At 42.6% G+C, this 17993-nt stretch overlaps 1 protein-coding gene across 2 annotated transcripts in view; it reads right to left on the bottom strand.

Moving 5' to 3' along the window:
* Egfl6 (EGF like domain multiple 6) overlaps positions 1-16886 on the bottom strand; it is a 59298-nt gene extending 42412 nt beyond the window's left edge. For both annotated transcript variants that reach the window (XM_013144886.3, XM_003463028.5), the window contains exons 1-2: positions 16598-16886; positions 1140-1252 (exon numbers count right to left, since the gene is read on the bottom strand). In XM_013144886.3, coding sequence (XP_013000340.1) covers positions 1140-1252; positions 16598-16671 — 187 coding nt within the window. In that variant the 5' untranslated portion in view covers positions 16672-16886. The remainder of the gene's footprint in view (positions 1-1139; positions 1253-16597) is intronic.
* Between the last annotated feature and the right edge of the window lie 1107 nt (positions 16887-17993).

Raw genomic sequence — 17993 nt, 5'->3', positions numbered from 1 at the left:
GATGGGGCATCAATGACTTCCACTGTCGCATGGATTTCAGATATTATCTAGTTCTACCTTCACCCATGGCCAATCCATACATTTTTGAATCAGCTAGAGAGGAGGAGGGTAGCTGGCAGCAATAGAAGGTAGCATTTTTATTCCTGAAACTATCTAACTTCTCTCTCTCTCTCTCTCTCTCTCTCTCTCTCTCTCTCTCTCTCTCTCAAGTGCTTTTATGGAACATGTAATTACATTATCACACTTAGCAGATAAGGGGCTGAGGTTTGGACATTTGCCACCTGCTATGGAGACAGGGACAGACAGGTTCTGACCCTGAAGAAATGTGCCTCTGTTCAGAAAGTCATCTGGCATTTGTGCAGCCAAAGCAAGCACCAGAGAGTCATCTAGCATGAACGCAGATTTGACTTCTTTACACAGCAGCTCTCGGTCATTATGGAAAGTCCGATAAAAAAACAAGGTAAAACTCTATGCTCATCTCTGTCCTTTCCAGCCTTCTTGAAATTACTAGAGGCTGCTCCAAGGCAGACAATGTCTTTTATTTGTACCAGGTATTGAACTCAAGACCTTGTGCTTGCCAGGCAGGCGTTTATGCCACTGAGCTAAATCCCTGGTCCTAGATGATGGTTCTTTAGTTTGCAATTTGTACAAATTGGAAAAATACTTAAAATTTTTGCACACATGTATGTGTTTCTTACTATAATCTAGATACTAGCCTTATGAATTTTAAAAATGTGAGTAGCCAATCTGTCAGGCAAAAGCTTATTTTTTTTTAATGGTTAAACCCTACTGGCTGGATGATTAATGATCAAAACATACATTTCATTTGAAATCAGTTGAGAAAACTATACTTAGAAGAAGGAAATAATTGGTTTGTTTTTGCCCATCTCAGTCTCTCCAGATTAAGAAAAATATAAACAAAAACAAACAACCTAATTATACTTACTAAGATCATAAGGCAGATAAGAGACAAGACAGCCTCCTAAGGTAAGTCATGTTTACTGTGACAGTGTCAGTCACAGTCTGGCTGGGAGAGATTGCTCTACATCTGAGACCTTGGGGATTGGTAGTTGTCCACAGATAAAACTCTAAGGATCCTGACCTGAGTGCAAGATGCTCTGAGTTTTTGCAAAAATTACCTTCACAGACTCCCTTGTTGTTTCTTCTCCAGCCATAGCAGCAGGCCAGTTTAGTTCCATAGTGACAGAGCCCAGTTTGGTGTGCCAATACCAATAACCCGTGATCCCCTGGACTGTGGAGAAAGAATCACATGTCAGTATTGAGAAAACAGAAGTGGCAGCGGGGTCTCTGCTCTGCTACTGCAGGAACTGGACAGAGGTCAAATGCCTGGTTAATTCCAACAGACCTGAGTTAAGTGTTAAATTCCATTTTGAAAGCCTGAATTGTGAGGTTGCCAGCCTCAACAACCATCCGTTGCTAGCTTTCCTCAATAGTTTGTCCGTTTCGTTTACCCAGGGTTGAAACAATTGGGTTACATAACCAATAAAGCTAGGCACATGAAGCCAGCTGATGCATGACTGTGATCCCAGTAGTCTGGGAGGCTGAGGCAGGAGGATTTCAAGTTTGAGCCCAGCCTGCTTAATTCAGCAACTTAGCAAGACTCTGCATTAAAAGAAACATTTTTAAAAAGGGGGATGTAGCTCACTACAAGGACCCTGGGATCAATCTGCAAAACTACCCAAAACAAAGCTGGGGCAGATGAAAGCGACCTGAAATTTACATTTTTGAATCTGGTGACTTGCAGGCAGTGTGGTTTTGGCCAAGACAAGAGCTCCATACTTTACCTCACTGGGAAGACTGAAATCACTGCGCTCTAGGGATTGTACAGCGCCAAACCCTCTCATGTTCCTTAGAAAGAAACCAAGCCCCATGGTGCAGAGTCACAGTCGCAGCACAGTCAGCTGTCAGGGATTCCAGCCCCAGGTGCCTTCTCCTCCCACACCACCTCCTGGAGACACAATTTGCTAAACTCTTTAACTATCAGGCAGGAGTTGGCAAAGGTTTTCCGTAAGTGGCCAAATGGTAAATATTTTAGGCTCTTCTCTGTCCATGAGCAAAAGTGACCACAGGCAGCAGCTAACAGATGAGCACAATTGTTTCAATAGAACTTTATTTATGGTCGCTGAAATTCCAGTCTAACATGCTTTCAAGTGTCATGACATAGTGGTCTTTGGATTCACAGTCAACCATTTAAAAATGTAAAAACTGCTCTTAGCTCATGGGCTGTGGAAAAATGGGCCCGGTGGGAGGTAGCTTGCCTACACTCCCTGATCTAGAGGTTTGAGAAAGGAAGCTCACTGGACCCCACCAAAAGCCATGAACAGTAGCCAGGGATGAAGCACTTTACTGTCTTGGTGTGGACCCGGGTTGCTGTCACACTGGAAGCTAAGACTTACATTGTGTATTTCATGGAGGGCTGTATTTGATATTCCTAATTCATATTAAATTCTCTGTAAAAATGGTTTCTGGGCTCTTTAACAAACAAAGAATGCACATTTTACTATGTGCTTTCTGCAGCAGGACTGCATTCTATGCTAGTTAATAGTATCTTAGCCAAAGTCAGGCAGTTAAATGACCTTATAGGATTCCCTCATGCTTAGTGTCTCCCATGAACCTAGTTGCTCAGTTGAGAACTGTGAAGATATGGCTCCGAACAGTGCATCAATGGAAAGCACAAAATACAAGGGGGAGCTTATTCTTTGCTTCGTCTTGAAGGGCCCTTTCTCCATTTTAAAACAGAATTTGTAAATATTCACTCAAGCACTCAGAACAGGATTTCTCCAGCTCTACAGAACATATTGGTCAGACAATTCTTTGTTCTTGGGGCTGCCCCATGCATTGTAGGACATTTAGCAATATCGCTGGCTTCTATAGGTGCCAATAGCATACAACCTTCCAAATCGCCAAATGTCCCCCTGGAAGGCAAGATTGTCTTCCATTAAGTACCATTACTTTAGATTGAAAAATCATCGAGCATTTGCTGTACTCCAAGCAGTGATTTAGGTACACAAAAAACAGTGATGAAAAGGAGTGGTCCTTGCTGTCTGAGGCTTACCATCTCCTATAAACAGTCTCACTGCTGCATAGAACGGCATGGCAGGTATCATTACAACACTCTGCATAGTTCTTCCTTTTTTTCCTTCCTTCCTTCCTTCCTTCCTTCCTTCCTTCCTTCCTTCCTTCCTTTCTCTTTCTCTTTCTTTCTTTCTTTCTTTCTTTCTTTCTTTCTTTCTTTCTTCCTTCCTTCCTTCCTTCCTTCCTTCCTTCCACTCCTCCTTTCTTTTTTCCTTCGTAACTTCCTCCCATGTTGGGGGATTGAACACAAAGCCTTGAGCCTACTAGTCAGGCATTCTGCTATTGGGCTACATTCCTAGCCCTGAGACGCTCTGACAGAGAAATAATGCAGCCATTTGCCATAACCAAATCTACATATTAGGTAATTACACATACCAGATACTGTACTAGGTCCCAAGACTGTTGAAGGGTGTATGACAACAGCCTCTGTCCACAAAGAACATAGATTGTAGGGGCAAAGATGGGTAAGTAAACATAATTATACTCCAACGTATGAGCCCTAAAAAGGAGTGAGTTCTCAGAGCTAGGGGAAGATGCAAGAATCGTTGGGTTGGGATGGGAATGTGAGGGGTTTGCTAGAGAAAGTGGGGGCTTATATGAACCTGGTAACTGGTGCAAATTACCTAGGGAAATGAGAGAAGGCTGTATGGTGGAGATAATTCTCCAGGCAGAGAAAATAAGTGGTGCAGAGAGAAAACGGCATGCAGCCACTGAGAACGTGGAGTTGGTGGCCTGCAAACTGGAACATATACAGGGACAGTGTTTGGAGCAGAGGAGGGAAGGGGAAGCTAGAGGCATGGTGGGACATGGAAGGAGTGGGGAGGGCATTAGGAGTCAGAAAGAAAAGGCCTGTGTCCATGCAAACATTTTCCATCCTGAAGGCTCTGGAGAGTTATGGAAGGATTTCAAGCAGTGGGAAAGATCAAGGATTTTGCAATGTACACAACAGCCTCCCTAGAAGTAGTGTGAGCTCAACAAACTCAAACAGGATTGCTGAAATTGTTGTATGTGAAGTCACACAAAAATGAAATTTTTTGAAATATGATATTTTTTAAAAGCCTAATTAGAAGCCAGCCTGGGGTCTCTGGTACAGGTGGCCAAACCTATTTCATATGTACTGGTCCAAATGAGTTAGTTAGGATTGCAAAGAATACTGTCTGGTGTTAACTAGCAGGAGAAAGTTACCAAAAGATGAAATTCATATACTGTTTGCACATTACCACAGCTCTCCAGAGAATTCCTCTTTTTCTCCAGCTTTATTGCTTTCACATGCATGCCTTCAGGTGAAAAGGTGAAACTGAGAAATCTGAGATGTATTAATTTCTCCCGTCATCATTTTTGACATTGTATGGATGGTGTCATTTATAAATCTCTCCAAGTGTTAATGACTAACACTTGGACGATTGAAGACTTGTGAATAAAGTAAGCTTTCCTATCCCTTCCTAGGAACTCCTTCCCCTGTAACAAATGCAGCTTAAGAGCACGGCTCTGTTGGAATTTGTCAGCAATTTATTATCAAATCTAGCCTTATTCTCACTTGTTTAAAAGGTGCAAACAATAGCTGTTTAAGAATCAACTTATGAGTGAGAACTATAAAATGGATACTGATAGTCAACTACACAACTCAGAAAATAGCAGTGCAGCCCATGGCTGCTCTGGGAATGCAGTAACATGTTCTGTGCATATTTCTTAAAGCAGACCATGAAGCATACGTCAGTGCTGTAGGAAAAACTATCCAAGAGGCCTGAGTTTGTAAACGAGCAACATGCCTTTTAATTAAGCACTGCGAGGTCTATATATTCACTTCATTTTGAGAGACAGCTTTAAAGAGCCAGCCACATCAGGGACTTTACTGGTTTAGTCATCAAAGCACCATCTGGTCATGAAAAGGGAAGGATAATTTAAAGGGGAAAATCATTAGTAAATAGAATTGCTAATAATTAACTTGCTGATTTGTAGATGCTAGAGGAACTGATTTATTACACCAAGAATCCAGTTCTGTGTTCTGGGTTGCCAGTTTTTTTTTAAAAAAAATGCACATATGCAGCTATTTAAGATAAGAGATAAAAAGAAAATTAATTATTCAAGTATGTATGTTGAAGACAAAACAATATGATCCTGGGGAGGGAAGAATGCACCACAAAAAACACAGTAATAGCACCACCAAAGGAGTAACAGCAGAGCACATTATCTTGTAAAAATTCTAAAAACTACAGAGAAAAAAGCACTGACTTTTATCTCTAGTTTTCAAATGACAAGTCCAAGTTAATGTTAGATAATTAACTGGATTATTTTCTCAGCATCCTCTCCTTCTAACTGCCCTTTGCTGTAATTTCGTGTCCACTTGCTAACTTTCCCATCACTAGCTCAGTAATTCTTCTACTTTATTACCTGGTTGCATTATGGAAATTCCCATTTTTTGAAGTTAAAAATGACCAAATACCCGTGACTTCATATATTGCAACTTCATGAGTGTGGAAGAGAAGGTTAAGTGCTCATGAAACTCATGTCTAGGTTTCCTGGGCACAACACTATGCTTCCCAGCTGCCTGCCAGTTGGGTGGGGCCATGTGACTGGTTCTAGTTGTTGAAATGTGGTAGATGGAATTCAGGCCATTTTGAGACCTTGCTCACAAAACTCCCATAGGACCCTCAATGTGCTTTTTTCACATGAGCCCATGGAATCAAGAGGAGCCCTGGGACTTGGAGGAAGATGGTGCTCCAAGCAGATGAAGACTGGCCCCAGGTAAAGGCATGCAGCAGAATCTCTCAAGCATGTCTTCTACTGTGACACAGGCAAAGAAACTTCCTATAGTCAGTCACTGCAGTTTTAGGATGCAGGTGATGCAGGTTGACCTACCCTGATTGACATAGTATTACAAAAACCAGTTATTTTCCTAAGGTCCAGTGTGTGTTGTTTTTTCTTTGTATGCAATTCCATTTGTATGTGTACAAAAAAACGCACAAAGCTATTGGTATGAATTACATTTAGTTTCGAAATTATGAGGCATGAAGTTTTAAAAAAAATTGGTCCAGTACATTATGTAGAATATCAAAAATGAATAACTAAGGTATGCTGTCAAGCATTGGTACTTACTACATATCTAAATATAAATGAGCTTTTGTATATTTGACTGGATGGACTCAGCTCCATGGGACCCGATAAAACTCGGGTAATAGATCAAAAGCAATTGGTCGACCTAGAAAGAGAACCTTGGATCTTCGACTGATCCAATCTCACCAACATCTTCTGCCATCTTGGGAGGCCTGCATGGGCTGGCTAGCTTCCCTTTCTTTCTGTCTCTTTTCAGCAGTTTCTTTTTAAAGTGTTTGCTTACATAAGACCCAGAGAACCCAGTCTTGAGGTAGTGAAGTGTTAGTACAGGTGAGCCGCTCTCTGTGGAACGGAGACCGTGAGTGGTGGAATTCTGAGTTAAATGCTGAATGCCCCAGAGTTTCTTTAATGCATTATACAATTTGCTGTCTACATTCATCAAATTAATCAGAAAATCACTGTCTCCACAGCTGAAGTTAATTTTGAAACATTCCAGGGATTGTGTAAGTAGTATAGTATTTCTGCATAGGATTCCTTATTGTCTGCAAAAATATACTGTGCCAGAATTCTTAGTATGCTTATTTGTGGTCAGGCTCCAGGAAACTTCATGATATTCTCCAAGATAAATTGAGAAGTTAAACATCTTTTGCTGATGTTTAAATAGATTCAAATGTCACTATGCAAATAAAAATAAGTTTTTCTAAATAGCGATAACAAGGTCCAGCCATGAAAGTTCTTGTTGTTGTTGATTTTTTTTTTTTGAATGACAAGTTCATTGTACCTAACCACTTAAATTTAATTTTAGTTTCTCATTCTTTTTAGGAGGCAGCATCCAGGTTCAATAGGCCTAAGTTTACCCCAAGCCATCTCACCTTCCCAGCTATATAAAGGTCTAAGAGCCAGAGCCCAGTAAAGCCTGGCCCAAGCTGATAAGTTCTCCTAGCCCGGTATAGGTTCTTGTGTCTTTAACTTTTTCATGCCATGATTGGTATGGAAACCACGATAGTAATAAACCTCAGGCAAAAGTTGGAACTTTCCATGGCTTCTTCTGTTTCTCTCACTTATCTTCCATGCTCAGGAGTTAGGTGCAGATCAAGGGTGAGGAGGGTCTTAGTTTGGGCTCCTCCAAAAGCAGGGAACAAGACCAGGATTTGTGTACAAATGGTTTATTTGGGAGATGAAAGGAATATTGATAAAGAAGCAAGATAAGGAAGAGAAGGGATTCCATAAAGCCTATGTTATCAAGATAGCCACATTTGTTCCCATGCACATGCATTCACTCATTCATTCATTCATTCATTCAAAGTGAGCACGGGTGAGAACGTCACAAGATGGAGATAGGGAAGTAGGAAAAGGCTGGATCAAGCAGGGCCTTTTCTATCATTTTAAGAAGAATGGATCTTATTCTTCATTTGATGACAAGTCATTGAGAGGTTTTCAGAAGAAGGCTGACATGACATGATTTGAGTTTGAGGAACATTTTGGGGCATGGACTTGGAAGGGTAAAAGAAGAAGAAACAAAGAAAAGCTATCAGGTGGTTCAGGTGAGAGATGATAGGGGCCAGCAGGAGGAGGAGAAGGAGATGCACTTGAGACAGGGGTTGTCACAGGACAGTGCCAGATGGAATTCACAAGGGAAGGAGAATTCCAACTGTCAGGTTTTTGTTAGTAGAAACCAGTTTGGCTGCTGTTTGGGACGGAGAGAAGAATGACCAAGAGTTGAGTCTTGGATGTCCTAAACTCAGAGATGTCCCAGTGGACAGGTCAGCAATATGGCAGAAAGAGGCCCGGCCTTGAGATGTGCCTTTTGAAGTCATCTGCGCATAGATGGTGTTGAAAGCACTAAGACTGGCTCAACCATCTGGACAGAGTGTAGATAAGGAAGAAAACAGGGTCAGAGTCTGATCTCTGGAAATCCGGTACTTGAAGTTCCTCCGAAGAAGGAGGCTGGTCGAGGATGCTGAGCAGGAGTCACAAGTGTGGGAGAAGGCGAACCAGAACATGTTGGGTGGTGGTTTGAAACTATGTCCACAGATTCTTTGTCACTCTTCCTTTCAAAAGGTGAAGCTTAACTCATCTTCCCTTAGGTGCTCTCTGTTTAGGGCCTGGCTCCCAACAAACAGAATATGGTTGGGAGTGATGCAGGGTAACTTCCTAGATCAGGACACAGGAGCTATTCTGCTTCCTCCTTGTTCTCTCTCCTGCATCGGATTCCATGGAAGCCAGGTGACCCTCCCTGTGGAGGGAAGCTGGGGTCTCCCACCAAGAGCCAAGAGATTGTACCATACTGGAAGCAGATCCTCCAACTCTTTAGCTGACCGTAGCATTGGCCAACAGCCTGACTGCAATCTGGCAAAAACTCCAAACCCTTTGTGAACAAAAACTGCTATAAAGCAAACAAACTCTGTCTGAATAATCTCCACCCCCCCATTCAACTAAGGTGTTCCTGAATTCCCAATCCACAGAAATGGTGTGAGATGATAAGTGTTTTAAGCCACTGAATTTTGAAGTATTATGTAGCACAGGAATAGATAACTAACATATGTGATGCCCAGAAACTGAGAAAAGGAACTACCAAAGAGCAAGGTGATGATCGTTGTAGAGGCATTTGCTGCTCTGATATTTTGTTTCCTTTATAGTATTTTACTTTTTGCAGTACTGGGGATTGAACCCAGAGCCTTGTGCATGCTAGACAAGCATTCTATACTGAGCTATACCCCCAGCCCTTGCTTTGGTATTCAAAAATTTAATTTTGCTTTTGTAATTCATCAAACCCGATACTCTATGGATTATGAGCACACTATTATTACATACATTAGGAAACAAATTCTGCTTATTGAACTAAAGTATGGTTCATTACTTTAATTGTAATTCTGTGCAATTGTGTCGCAATTTTGTGCATGGATTAGTCATGACTGTATTATCTGTTAAAGAACAGAGCCTGCAATGGCCTATTTTGACTCTCTAATGCTCTCAGAATAAAGTTGAAGATCCTTGGCTGGACATACTAGGCTCTTCATGGCCTGGTTCCAGTCTGCTGTTTGCCTCTTGGCAGCCAGTGGGCTCATGACCACTAGACACGTGCTGGCCAGTCTACTCTGTATCTTGGGCAATTCCTTCCTTTGAGTTCTTTTTGCAGGGATCTACCAATCTGTGACAATTCATTTCTATTGCCTTGGGTCCTGTTTAAGGGATTAATAAACCAAAGTTTTGGGTATGTCTGGGTGGGCCACGAAGGCACAATCTTTGGGACTTTATCTGGTTCCCAGCCCTTTCCTTTCTAGTGCTCTTCCCCTGTGCTCTGCATCTGGCTGCCATAAAGTGAGAAGTTTTGCTCTGTCATACTCTTCCACCATGATGGTCTGCCTTGCCTCAAGCCCACAGCAATGGAGCCAAGAAACCATGGACTGAAACCTCTGAAGCCATAAGCCAAACCAACTGTTTCCTCCTTTAAGATGGTTATGTAAGACATTTTCTCCCAGTAACAGTAAAACTGACCAATACACTATTCATGTATTCATTTATTATACAAAACCTACCACCAAGTAAGCACTGTACTACTTGCCTCCCCCTTGTTTCATACCATGTACTCCCATGGATCTGTAATGACACTTTAAATGTCATGCCCTGGCTTGAGTTTCCCTGATGTTCTCAGACACACTTGATTTTGCTCCTATCTGTAATGCATGGAATTTTTTTTATGCTTTATTTTTGTCTTTTTCGTTTTTATCGGTACCAGGGATCGAACTCACAGCTGCCTGCTTGCAAGGCAGGCACTTATGCTGCTGAGCTAAATCCCCAGCCCCCTGTTTTTTTATGTTTGCACACATGAAGTATATTGTTTTATATATATGTAAAGAAATACTTATAATACATACACATTCATTCATTTGAAACCATTCATTATATACAAACAATGCATCTTTATCTCCTTTGCGTGGTCCTTCATTTAACCATCAAACATTTATTGAACATCTACTATGTGCCAGACACTGAGCTAGAAGCTGGACCTATAACCCCAAGACTAGCTCCTCTAGGGGAAAAATAGACATTTTCTGGGCCTACAAAGTTGTCTAGTGGGGTTGGCAGATAGATACATATATCTAGCATTCAAGAGACTGTTTGAACCTGTCAGCTGTTCTGTTACTGTTGTTGAACTGGGCTGCATTAACTTTAACTCCCTTTACTATAGGTTTTACATACTTAGGACCTACAGGTTTAAAATTGGTTAATTATTGGCATTCATAAATGGGACCTGGAAACCTGACTGAAAGAACTGGAGGCACTACTGATCTGTCTGGACAAAATGCTCTGTTCGATGGAAAGTGATTTAATTGTTCTTGGAAGACACCATGGCCTTTATCTGACACTTGTTCTCTGGGCAATTCAGTTAGGGCAAATCAGTTAGTCACCTAGTTATTTCCCCACTGATTGTCTAAAGTGGGGTCATGTTTACCAGAGCTCAGGAGGCCACCTTAAGCCATGAGGGCCTTTCCGTGGAATCTTAAGGTGGCAGTAAGCAGGTCCTTAACTCCACGGAGTGCCATGCCAGTCCAGTTACTCCTGTGTGTGAGAGAAACACACGCCACATGGTACGCCAAGATTATGTGAATTTTCCATCACAGCCAATTTTGAAGGATTAAAAAGGCAATGTTGTTCTATGTTTTCTTTTTTTTATATTTCTTGCTTAACACCCCTAGTGTCAAGTGACTTATGAGAACCAGTTTTCAATATGCATGTAACCAAAAAAAAAAAAAAATCAAGAGTAGGTAAACTTCAGCTCTGTGAGGTTTCTATCTTCTCTGAGGTCATGATTTTCTATGACCTCAACAACATAACAACCTATAACAAATCTTGAAGACCAGAAACCTATTTTCTCCTGGTTTTGGAGGCTAGAATTCTAAGATCAAGGTGTTGGCAGGATTTTTGTTTTTTTGAGGTTTATCTCCTGGGTTTGTAGATGGCCACCTTCTCCCTATGTGCTCACAAGGTTGTTCTTCTGTGTGTGTCTAGATCCTGATCTCTTCTTATAAGGACATTGATCATATTGGGTAAGGGTCCATCAGTGTAACTCACCTTGTCTTTTTCTTTTCTTTTCTTTTTTTGAGACAGGCTCTCACTATGTACTTCAGGCTGGACTTAAACTCACTATGTAGCCCAGGCTGGCCTTGAACTTGTTGTGATCCTCCTGCCTCAGCCTCCTGAGTGCTGGGATTGCACCACCCCATTCTGAAGTACTTGGGGCTAGGGTTTCAATATATGAAAGACCCTATGAAGTCCCATTCTGAAGTACTTGGGACTAGGGTTTCAACATATGAATTTGGGAGAAACATAAATTAGCACATATTATCTTAGATCACCTGTATGTCCTGCCTCCACTGTCCCCAGGGGAGGTGATATTGTAGAACCTGTCAGTAGAAGCACAAGTTCCCAGAGGTAGCACCCTCTCTCACCAGATCAGTGACTAATGGGTACATTGCAGTACATGGCCAGCCTCACTCTTGACACCCAAGAGTTGTATCACTTTGTCTGTGTGAATGGTGGGTTGAAAATATACAAGCCTCTCCCCCAATGCCTTCAGTCAATGACAGATAGGAGTAGGAGTATAAATACCCCCAGCTTCCTTGTCTTCAGGAGAGATAAGTTCAAGGCTCATGACCAAATGTCCCCTGGAGTCCTCCAGCAGGATTGTATCTCCTTGGTAATTTATTTTCATAACCTTTCCCTTCTCTGTCATGCATCCCTTCTTTCCTACCAAACTTCTAGGGTCACCTCTCAAATTAACTATGTCTGCTTTTGAAAGGATGTAAGCTTAGAGAGGAAGGTGGTTGGTATTGGGAAGGTGGTGCTTGATCACGCTGGACTACAGTCAGGCTGGTCAGACTCACTGGTAATAATGTGTGAGCAAGCACTTTGTAAAACTATCAGCTTTAGAGGCTGGGGATTTAGCTCAGCAGCACAAGTGCCTGCCTGGCATACACAAGGCCATGAATTCAGTCCTCAGTATAAAAAAAAATCAGCTTTGTAAAAAAAAAGTATTTAGTTATTTTGAGGAAATAAATGAATATTGGAACATCACTGGTCTTAGAACAGAAGACCAACTAAATATAATTCTAGAGAAATCCCATACTTCTTTCAAGGTTTTTCTGTGCTTTTATCTTTCAAATGGACACCTATTTTCTAGGGTCACTGAGAGAATTTATTAAAATAACTTTGAAAGAGCTACCATATAGTAGGGTCTCAATATCTGTTGAATGTCAATCAATTTATGAAGGTTAGATACTATACTTATTCTAATTCTAATGATTACATCACCATGATTTATTTATGTAGGACTTTAACACCTCCTAAGTCAATGAAATTAATTATTGAAATAAGATTGCTTGCAGCTGACTTATATATTGATTAGATGTTCCCTGATAGGGACTGGGGATATAGCTCAGTGGCATGGCGCCTGCCTAGAAAGCATGAGGTCCTGAGTTCAATTCTTGGTTCAAAAAAAAAAAAGATTATCCATGATGACTATTTCCTAGAAACACTTGGGTATCAACTTTTAGATATAATCCTACAAATTTTGGTTTTAAGAATTTTGGTTTTAAGAGATGAATATTATAACAGGTAAAAAATCACTAATACCATGTTTAAAGATAAAACACTTGCTGATAAAAGCAAGAACAACGGACTCATAGGTCACGGTCCCTGTAGAAGGCCAAATAATGTCCCCTCCTCCCAAAAGACATCTAAGTCTAAATGCCTTGGAAGTGTGAATATTATTTTATATAGCAAAAGGGACTTTGCAGATGTAATCAAGGTAGCATTCTGAGATGGGAAAATTATTCTGGATTATCATGATGGGCTTCATATGATCACAAGTGTTCTTCTTAGGGGGAGAAAGACAAGGAAGAGCAAGAGAGAAGACAGGGTGACAAAGGAAGAAGAGATTAGAGTAATGTGGTCACAAGCTATGGATTGCTGACAGGTTCTAGAAATTGGAAAAAATAAGGACTAGATTGTTACTTGCAGCCTCCAGCAGAAACCAGTCCTGCCAATGCCTTAATTTCAATTGCACAAGACTCATTTTGGACATCTGATTTTCAGAACCGTAATACTATCAGTTTGTGTTGTTATAAGCCATGAAATTTGTGTTAAATTGTTATGGCGGTATTTCCCTAGCCGGGCACCAAGAAGAATTAGTTCTCCATGTATGAAGTGCGATCACAAACTTCAGTGAATGTTTAAAAATTTATTACAGTAAAAGACACATCACCAGTAATCCACCTCAGAATACCCTCTCTGGCTTTGAACATGCTTATCCCACTGTTCTGTCATGTTCTGCAACAGTTCTGGAAGTCCTCTCTCATGAATGTCTTTACAAGGTGTGATAAAAAGTACAGTGAATGCCGCTGCTGAGTGCCATCCAACAGAATAAAAACATTCCAGTATACCCACATCCACTTTATTTACCAGATCTGGTACTGTGGGATTTTTGGCTCTTCCCAAAGTCAAAATGATCATGAAAGGGGAAAACTTTGTATGGATTCAGGACATCGAGGCAACTAGAACACTACAACTAAAGATAGTCATGAAAGAGGACTTCCAGAAGTGTTTCAGAAAGTGGCAACAAGAACAGAAAAAATGTGTTCAAAACAAGGGAGAATATTTAAAGAGGTTTATTGGCAATGTGTAACATTAAACAGTTAAATATTTTAAAAATTAAGTATTTTGCTCATAACTCATAATGTATGGTTACAGTAAGCAGGCCCAGTAACTAACCCAGACACTGTCTCACCACTCACATTATTTTTACCGGAACATAGAGAAATGTGTGTAACAGCAAAACATTTTAAGTAGGTAGGAGTTTTAAGCTTTACTTGCAAGAAATGCAGTTAGTAAGATATTTCTCTTAGGTACCCAAGGCAAACAGATCCCCGGTGTTGGGACCTGGAGTGTTAGAAATGGTGCTCAGATCAATAAATGCTTTAGACCAGTGCTGGAAATGTAATCGACACATACTGCACATAAAATTTTCTAGCAACCACATTTAAAAAAATGTGCAACAGGTGAAATTAATTTTCATAGCATATTTTATCCAATGGAGTATATTCACAGTGTTACAACATCAACATGTAATTGATACAAAATGATTAGTGAGATAGTTCCTGTTCATGTATTCACATATCTTGAAATTTCACTGCATTTTATTCATACAGCACACCTCATTTTGGGCTGGATACACTTCAGGAACTCAGTAGCTACCTGCAACTTCTGCCTACCACACTTGCTATAGTGGGCACAAAAATTCCAGAGTATCTAAACAGTTCTGATACCTAGAGGGCATGAAAGGTGTGAGACGGCAAATTGTGCTGTTTCAGAGGAGGCAAACACAGGCAGCTAATGAATTATGCATTTGATGGGTGTTAATTGTCTACTATGCACTATGAGGCATATAATCTTCCAGGTCACTAGAAACAGTTGGTGCTTACTTTAGAAATCTATGTGCCACAGCTTTTACTACAGAGTTGACTAAACTCTCAGAAAATAACCACTCTGCACACTTTCCCCCTTCTCTGCAAATGTGTTGCCCTGAAGGTGGAATTTGGAGTTAATTAAACCATGGTCCTGGGAAGTTCCTGAACAGTCAGCCATTTGAGATTTCCAAGAGAGTTGAGCAGATAATAAAGTCAGGAACCCAATCCTGTGTAAAGAAACCACGTTTCACATCTTGAGCACTGTAGAATCCTTACATGGATTCTCCAGTTTAATATCCTTCGGTTTACTGGGGGAGCTTTTTGGCTTTTAATTTAATTTGGTGGCACTTTGAAAGTGAGGCTCCGGGAGGTCAGCTTGTCCTCTGCTAAAGAACTCTTAATCTCATCTCCAAACTGCACTCAGACTTTTCTAAAGTGCGCTTTCTAGCCAGATAAGAACTGCCAGCATCCAAGGAAAATGTGATTATAAGCAAATTGCATCCCCTTACATTTTTATCATGGGAAGGAAATTGAGACTTCTGATCAGACATTCTGAAGATCTGGCTTGAGGCTCATTCTGTTTGAATTTCAAAATCAATACCATAGCTGACTCTGATGAAAGGCTTTTTCCTGTAAGTCAAACAAACTCAGGCAGGCTTCCCTTTAAAAAGTCTGAGCCCAAACAAGGCTCTCCTGCCCTCCCCAGGAACCAGCACTGAAAGTTCAGCCTTCTCTGTAGCCCTATTGGGTGATATCCAGAGACCTCTTTTCTTTGTTGCAACTTGAGGAAAGAGGTAGAGGAGCCATCAGGGTTGTTCTGGGTGGGCATCTAGTGGGAAGAGGCCAGGGGTGCCGCTAAATTTCCTACAGTGAGTGCACAGGAGAGCCCCTCACACGCACCCCAGCATATAATGATGTAGCCCCAAAAAGTCAACAGTGCTGCTGTGGAGAAACCCACTGTAGCAGACATGGAAGGTGAAAGAATCTGCCACAGCCCAGGGCCCAGGAAATCTTTTCCTGTGCCTCTTTCCCAAAGACTGCCTTGCTGCGCTGGGGAAAGAGCAAGCACGCTGGATAGCAGTGCCTGGGTTTGCCTCCCAGCTCCATCACTTCCTGGCTGTGCCTCTTTGGCCAAATTACTCAGCCTCTCTGTGCCTCGGTTTTCTCCTCTGCAACATAGGGGTGACAGTACTAGTGCACTCCACATAGCATAGTGCAGGTCTTTAGGTGGGTCATAGCTGTAAAGTGCTTCCAACCATGCTTGGTCTACAGCAAGTACTGTGGCCACATGTCTTTACTAAGCGACTTGGCAGAGATATAGAGATAAGTTTCAGGGCTCAAAAAGCTTCTCTGTGTTAAGAAGTGGCTTCAGACTCTGTATTGTCATAGCAAGACTGAAAATTGTTGTTGTGTGGCAACTATGGTCCTTTCTTTCCAGTTCAACCACCCGAAGCAGAAGGAGCCGGCCAGGAGCAGCATAGCAGCCGCTTAGCACAGGAACCTCGTATAGACCATGGTTTCAGTCCCTCCTTCCCCCTCAAAGCCAGCGACTCAAAACCAGTTGGTCCCCTTGGGATACAGTGGCAACCAGCAAATGGTACACAGAATCCAAAGGGCCACTCACGCACACAGCGGCCCCTGCAGAGAGAGGGGTCTCAGACCACCAAGCCTGCACTGCACCACCACTGCCCCAGACTGTGCGCAGAGCCTCGGTCCCTTTTGGCACCTTGGCGAGTGACGCAGCCAGGTGGGCCACAGTGCGAGCAGACACACACGATGCAAATCTCGGTCAAAGGGGAGCGGAGAGGACAAGGCGAGTGAGGGCGGAGGCGGCTGGCACCCTGCGCACATCCCAGTGTGGCGCGCGTAGGTATACATGCACACAGGGTGTCCGCAGAGTGTCCACGAGGACAGGGGTCAAAGAGAAGTGGCTCAAAAGAGAGAGTTGAGGCTAGGTCGATGGCCAGCCAGAAACTCACCTGGCCGCGTTTCCTAATCCACCTGCCACCCAGGGGAGCAGCAGCGGAAATGCGAGACCCCAGGGCGGCTGCATGTTCAGTCTGAGCGTCACCTTCCTCCTCCTCCTATGCCCCCCGGGAAGGTGCTTGTCTGGAGGCTGGACCCTGGATGCCACCTCCTCTCTCCTCGGCTGCTCGGGGGCTCAGCTTGTCCTCAGCCTGCAGCGTGCTCCCAGCCCCAACCGCTGCGAGAGGCTAGGGGCGCCGGCGAGGTGCGTTGGCTCCTCCACAGGGAAGCAGCCTGGAGCAAGAAAGGGAGGGCGGGAAGGGCGGGGAGGGCGGGGCCCCCGGGCAGTGCACATCTGGTTGGGACCCGCCTCCATCCAGCCCGACCCGCGCCGCCTCTGCCTGTGCACCCAGAAACGGTCCTGTTTCAAAGCACAACCTATAGCCGCGTATTTCGGGTATGGGACACCTTTGGATGAGTCCCGAGCTCTAGGGATTAAAGATGTAGTTGAGAAATCAAAGCAGAACCAAGGGCACAGGTTCAACACAGCTGGTTGTATTATCTCTCTCTGAGTTAGGGTTTCATACTCTGACAGACTGCGAATCTCATGGGATGCTGGAGTTGGATGGTCACAAATCCGGCACAACCCTGTCACTTGACAAATGATCTCTCCCACTTCCTTACAGGGGACTCTAAGTGAGATGGTAATATAATAGCAGTGAGGAAACCGATGGCAGAAATGGGTGTTTTGATGTGATGAGTAAAACACGGTGAAATGTGTCATTTAAAAAAAATTACAGGGCCGGGGACATAGGTTAGTGGCACAGCACATGTCTGGCAAGTGCAAGTTCCTGAGTTCGAGTTTCGACCCACCAAAAAATTACAGTAAAGTGTGAGGTCCTGAATTCCTTTCCTGATACAAAAAAAAAAAAAAAAACAAAAAAAAAACAAAAAACAAAAAACAGAAAAGAACACATTAACATTGAGTCCCATCAGGATATACTCGTTTGCTTCAAAAATAGGTATTTCATCATTCTTGTCTTTTTCTTTTTAAATTCATTTTGGAGGGTTTCCTCTTTATTGATGTGCTTCCTACCATCCCCCACAATTTCAGTCCCTCCCACTAACCTCAAAAAAGTAGTAGTGAAAGGAAGGAGGATGGGGCTCTGCCTCCCCATTAGAAAGAGACAGAAACCAAAACAATCACTGGGTGTGATGGACTGACAGTCATGAAGTCTAAAGCAGAGTGTGAAAGGCGGCACAGAGATGGGAAGAAAGAGGGCAAATGACAGGTGCAAAAGGCCATGCCCTTGACCTTACCTCCAGCAGAGAGGGGCTGGAGAGAAGGCCTCAAACTTTAACAAGTACAGGTCATGCAAAAGGGAGGGTGCGTTAGAGCCTGCAGGTGGC

Source organism: Cavia porcellus, unplaced genomic scaffold (assembly GCF_034190915.1).
Source record: "Cavia porcellus strain 051 isolate PalLab524CR breed Dunkin Hartley unplaced genomic scaffold, mCavPor4.1 scaffold_33, whole genome shotgun sequence".
Lineage (NCBI taxonomy): Eukaryota > Metazoa > Chordata > Mammalia > Rodentia > Caviidae > Cavia > Cavia porcellus.
This window is presented reverse-complemented; position numbering and strand designations above follow the sequence as displayed.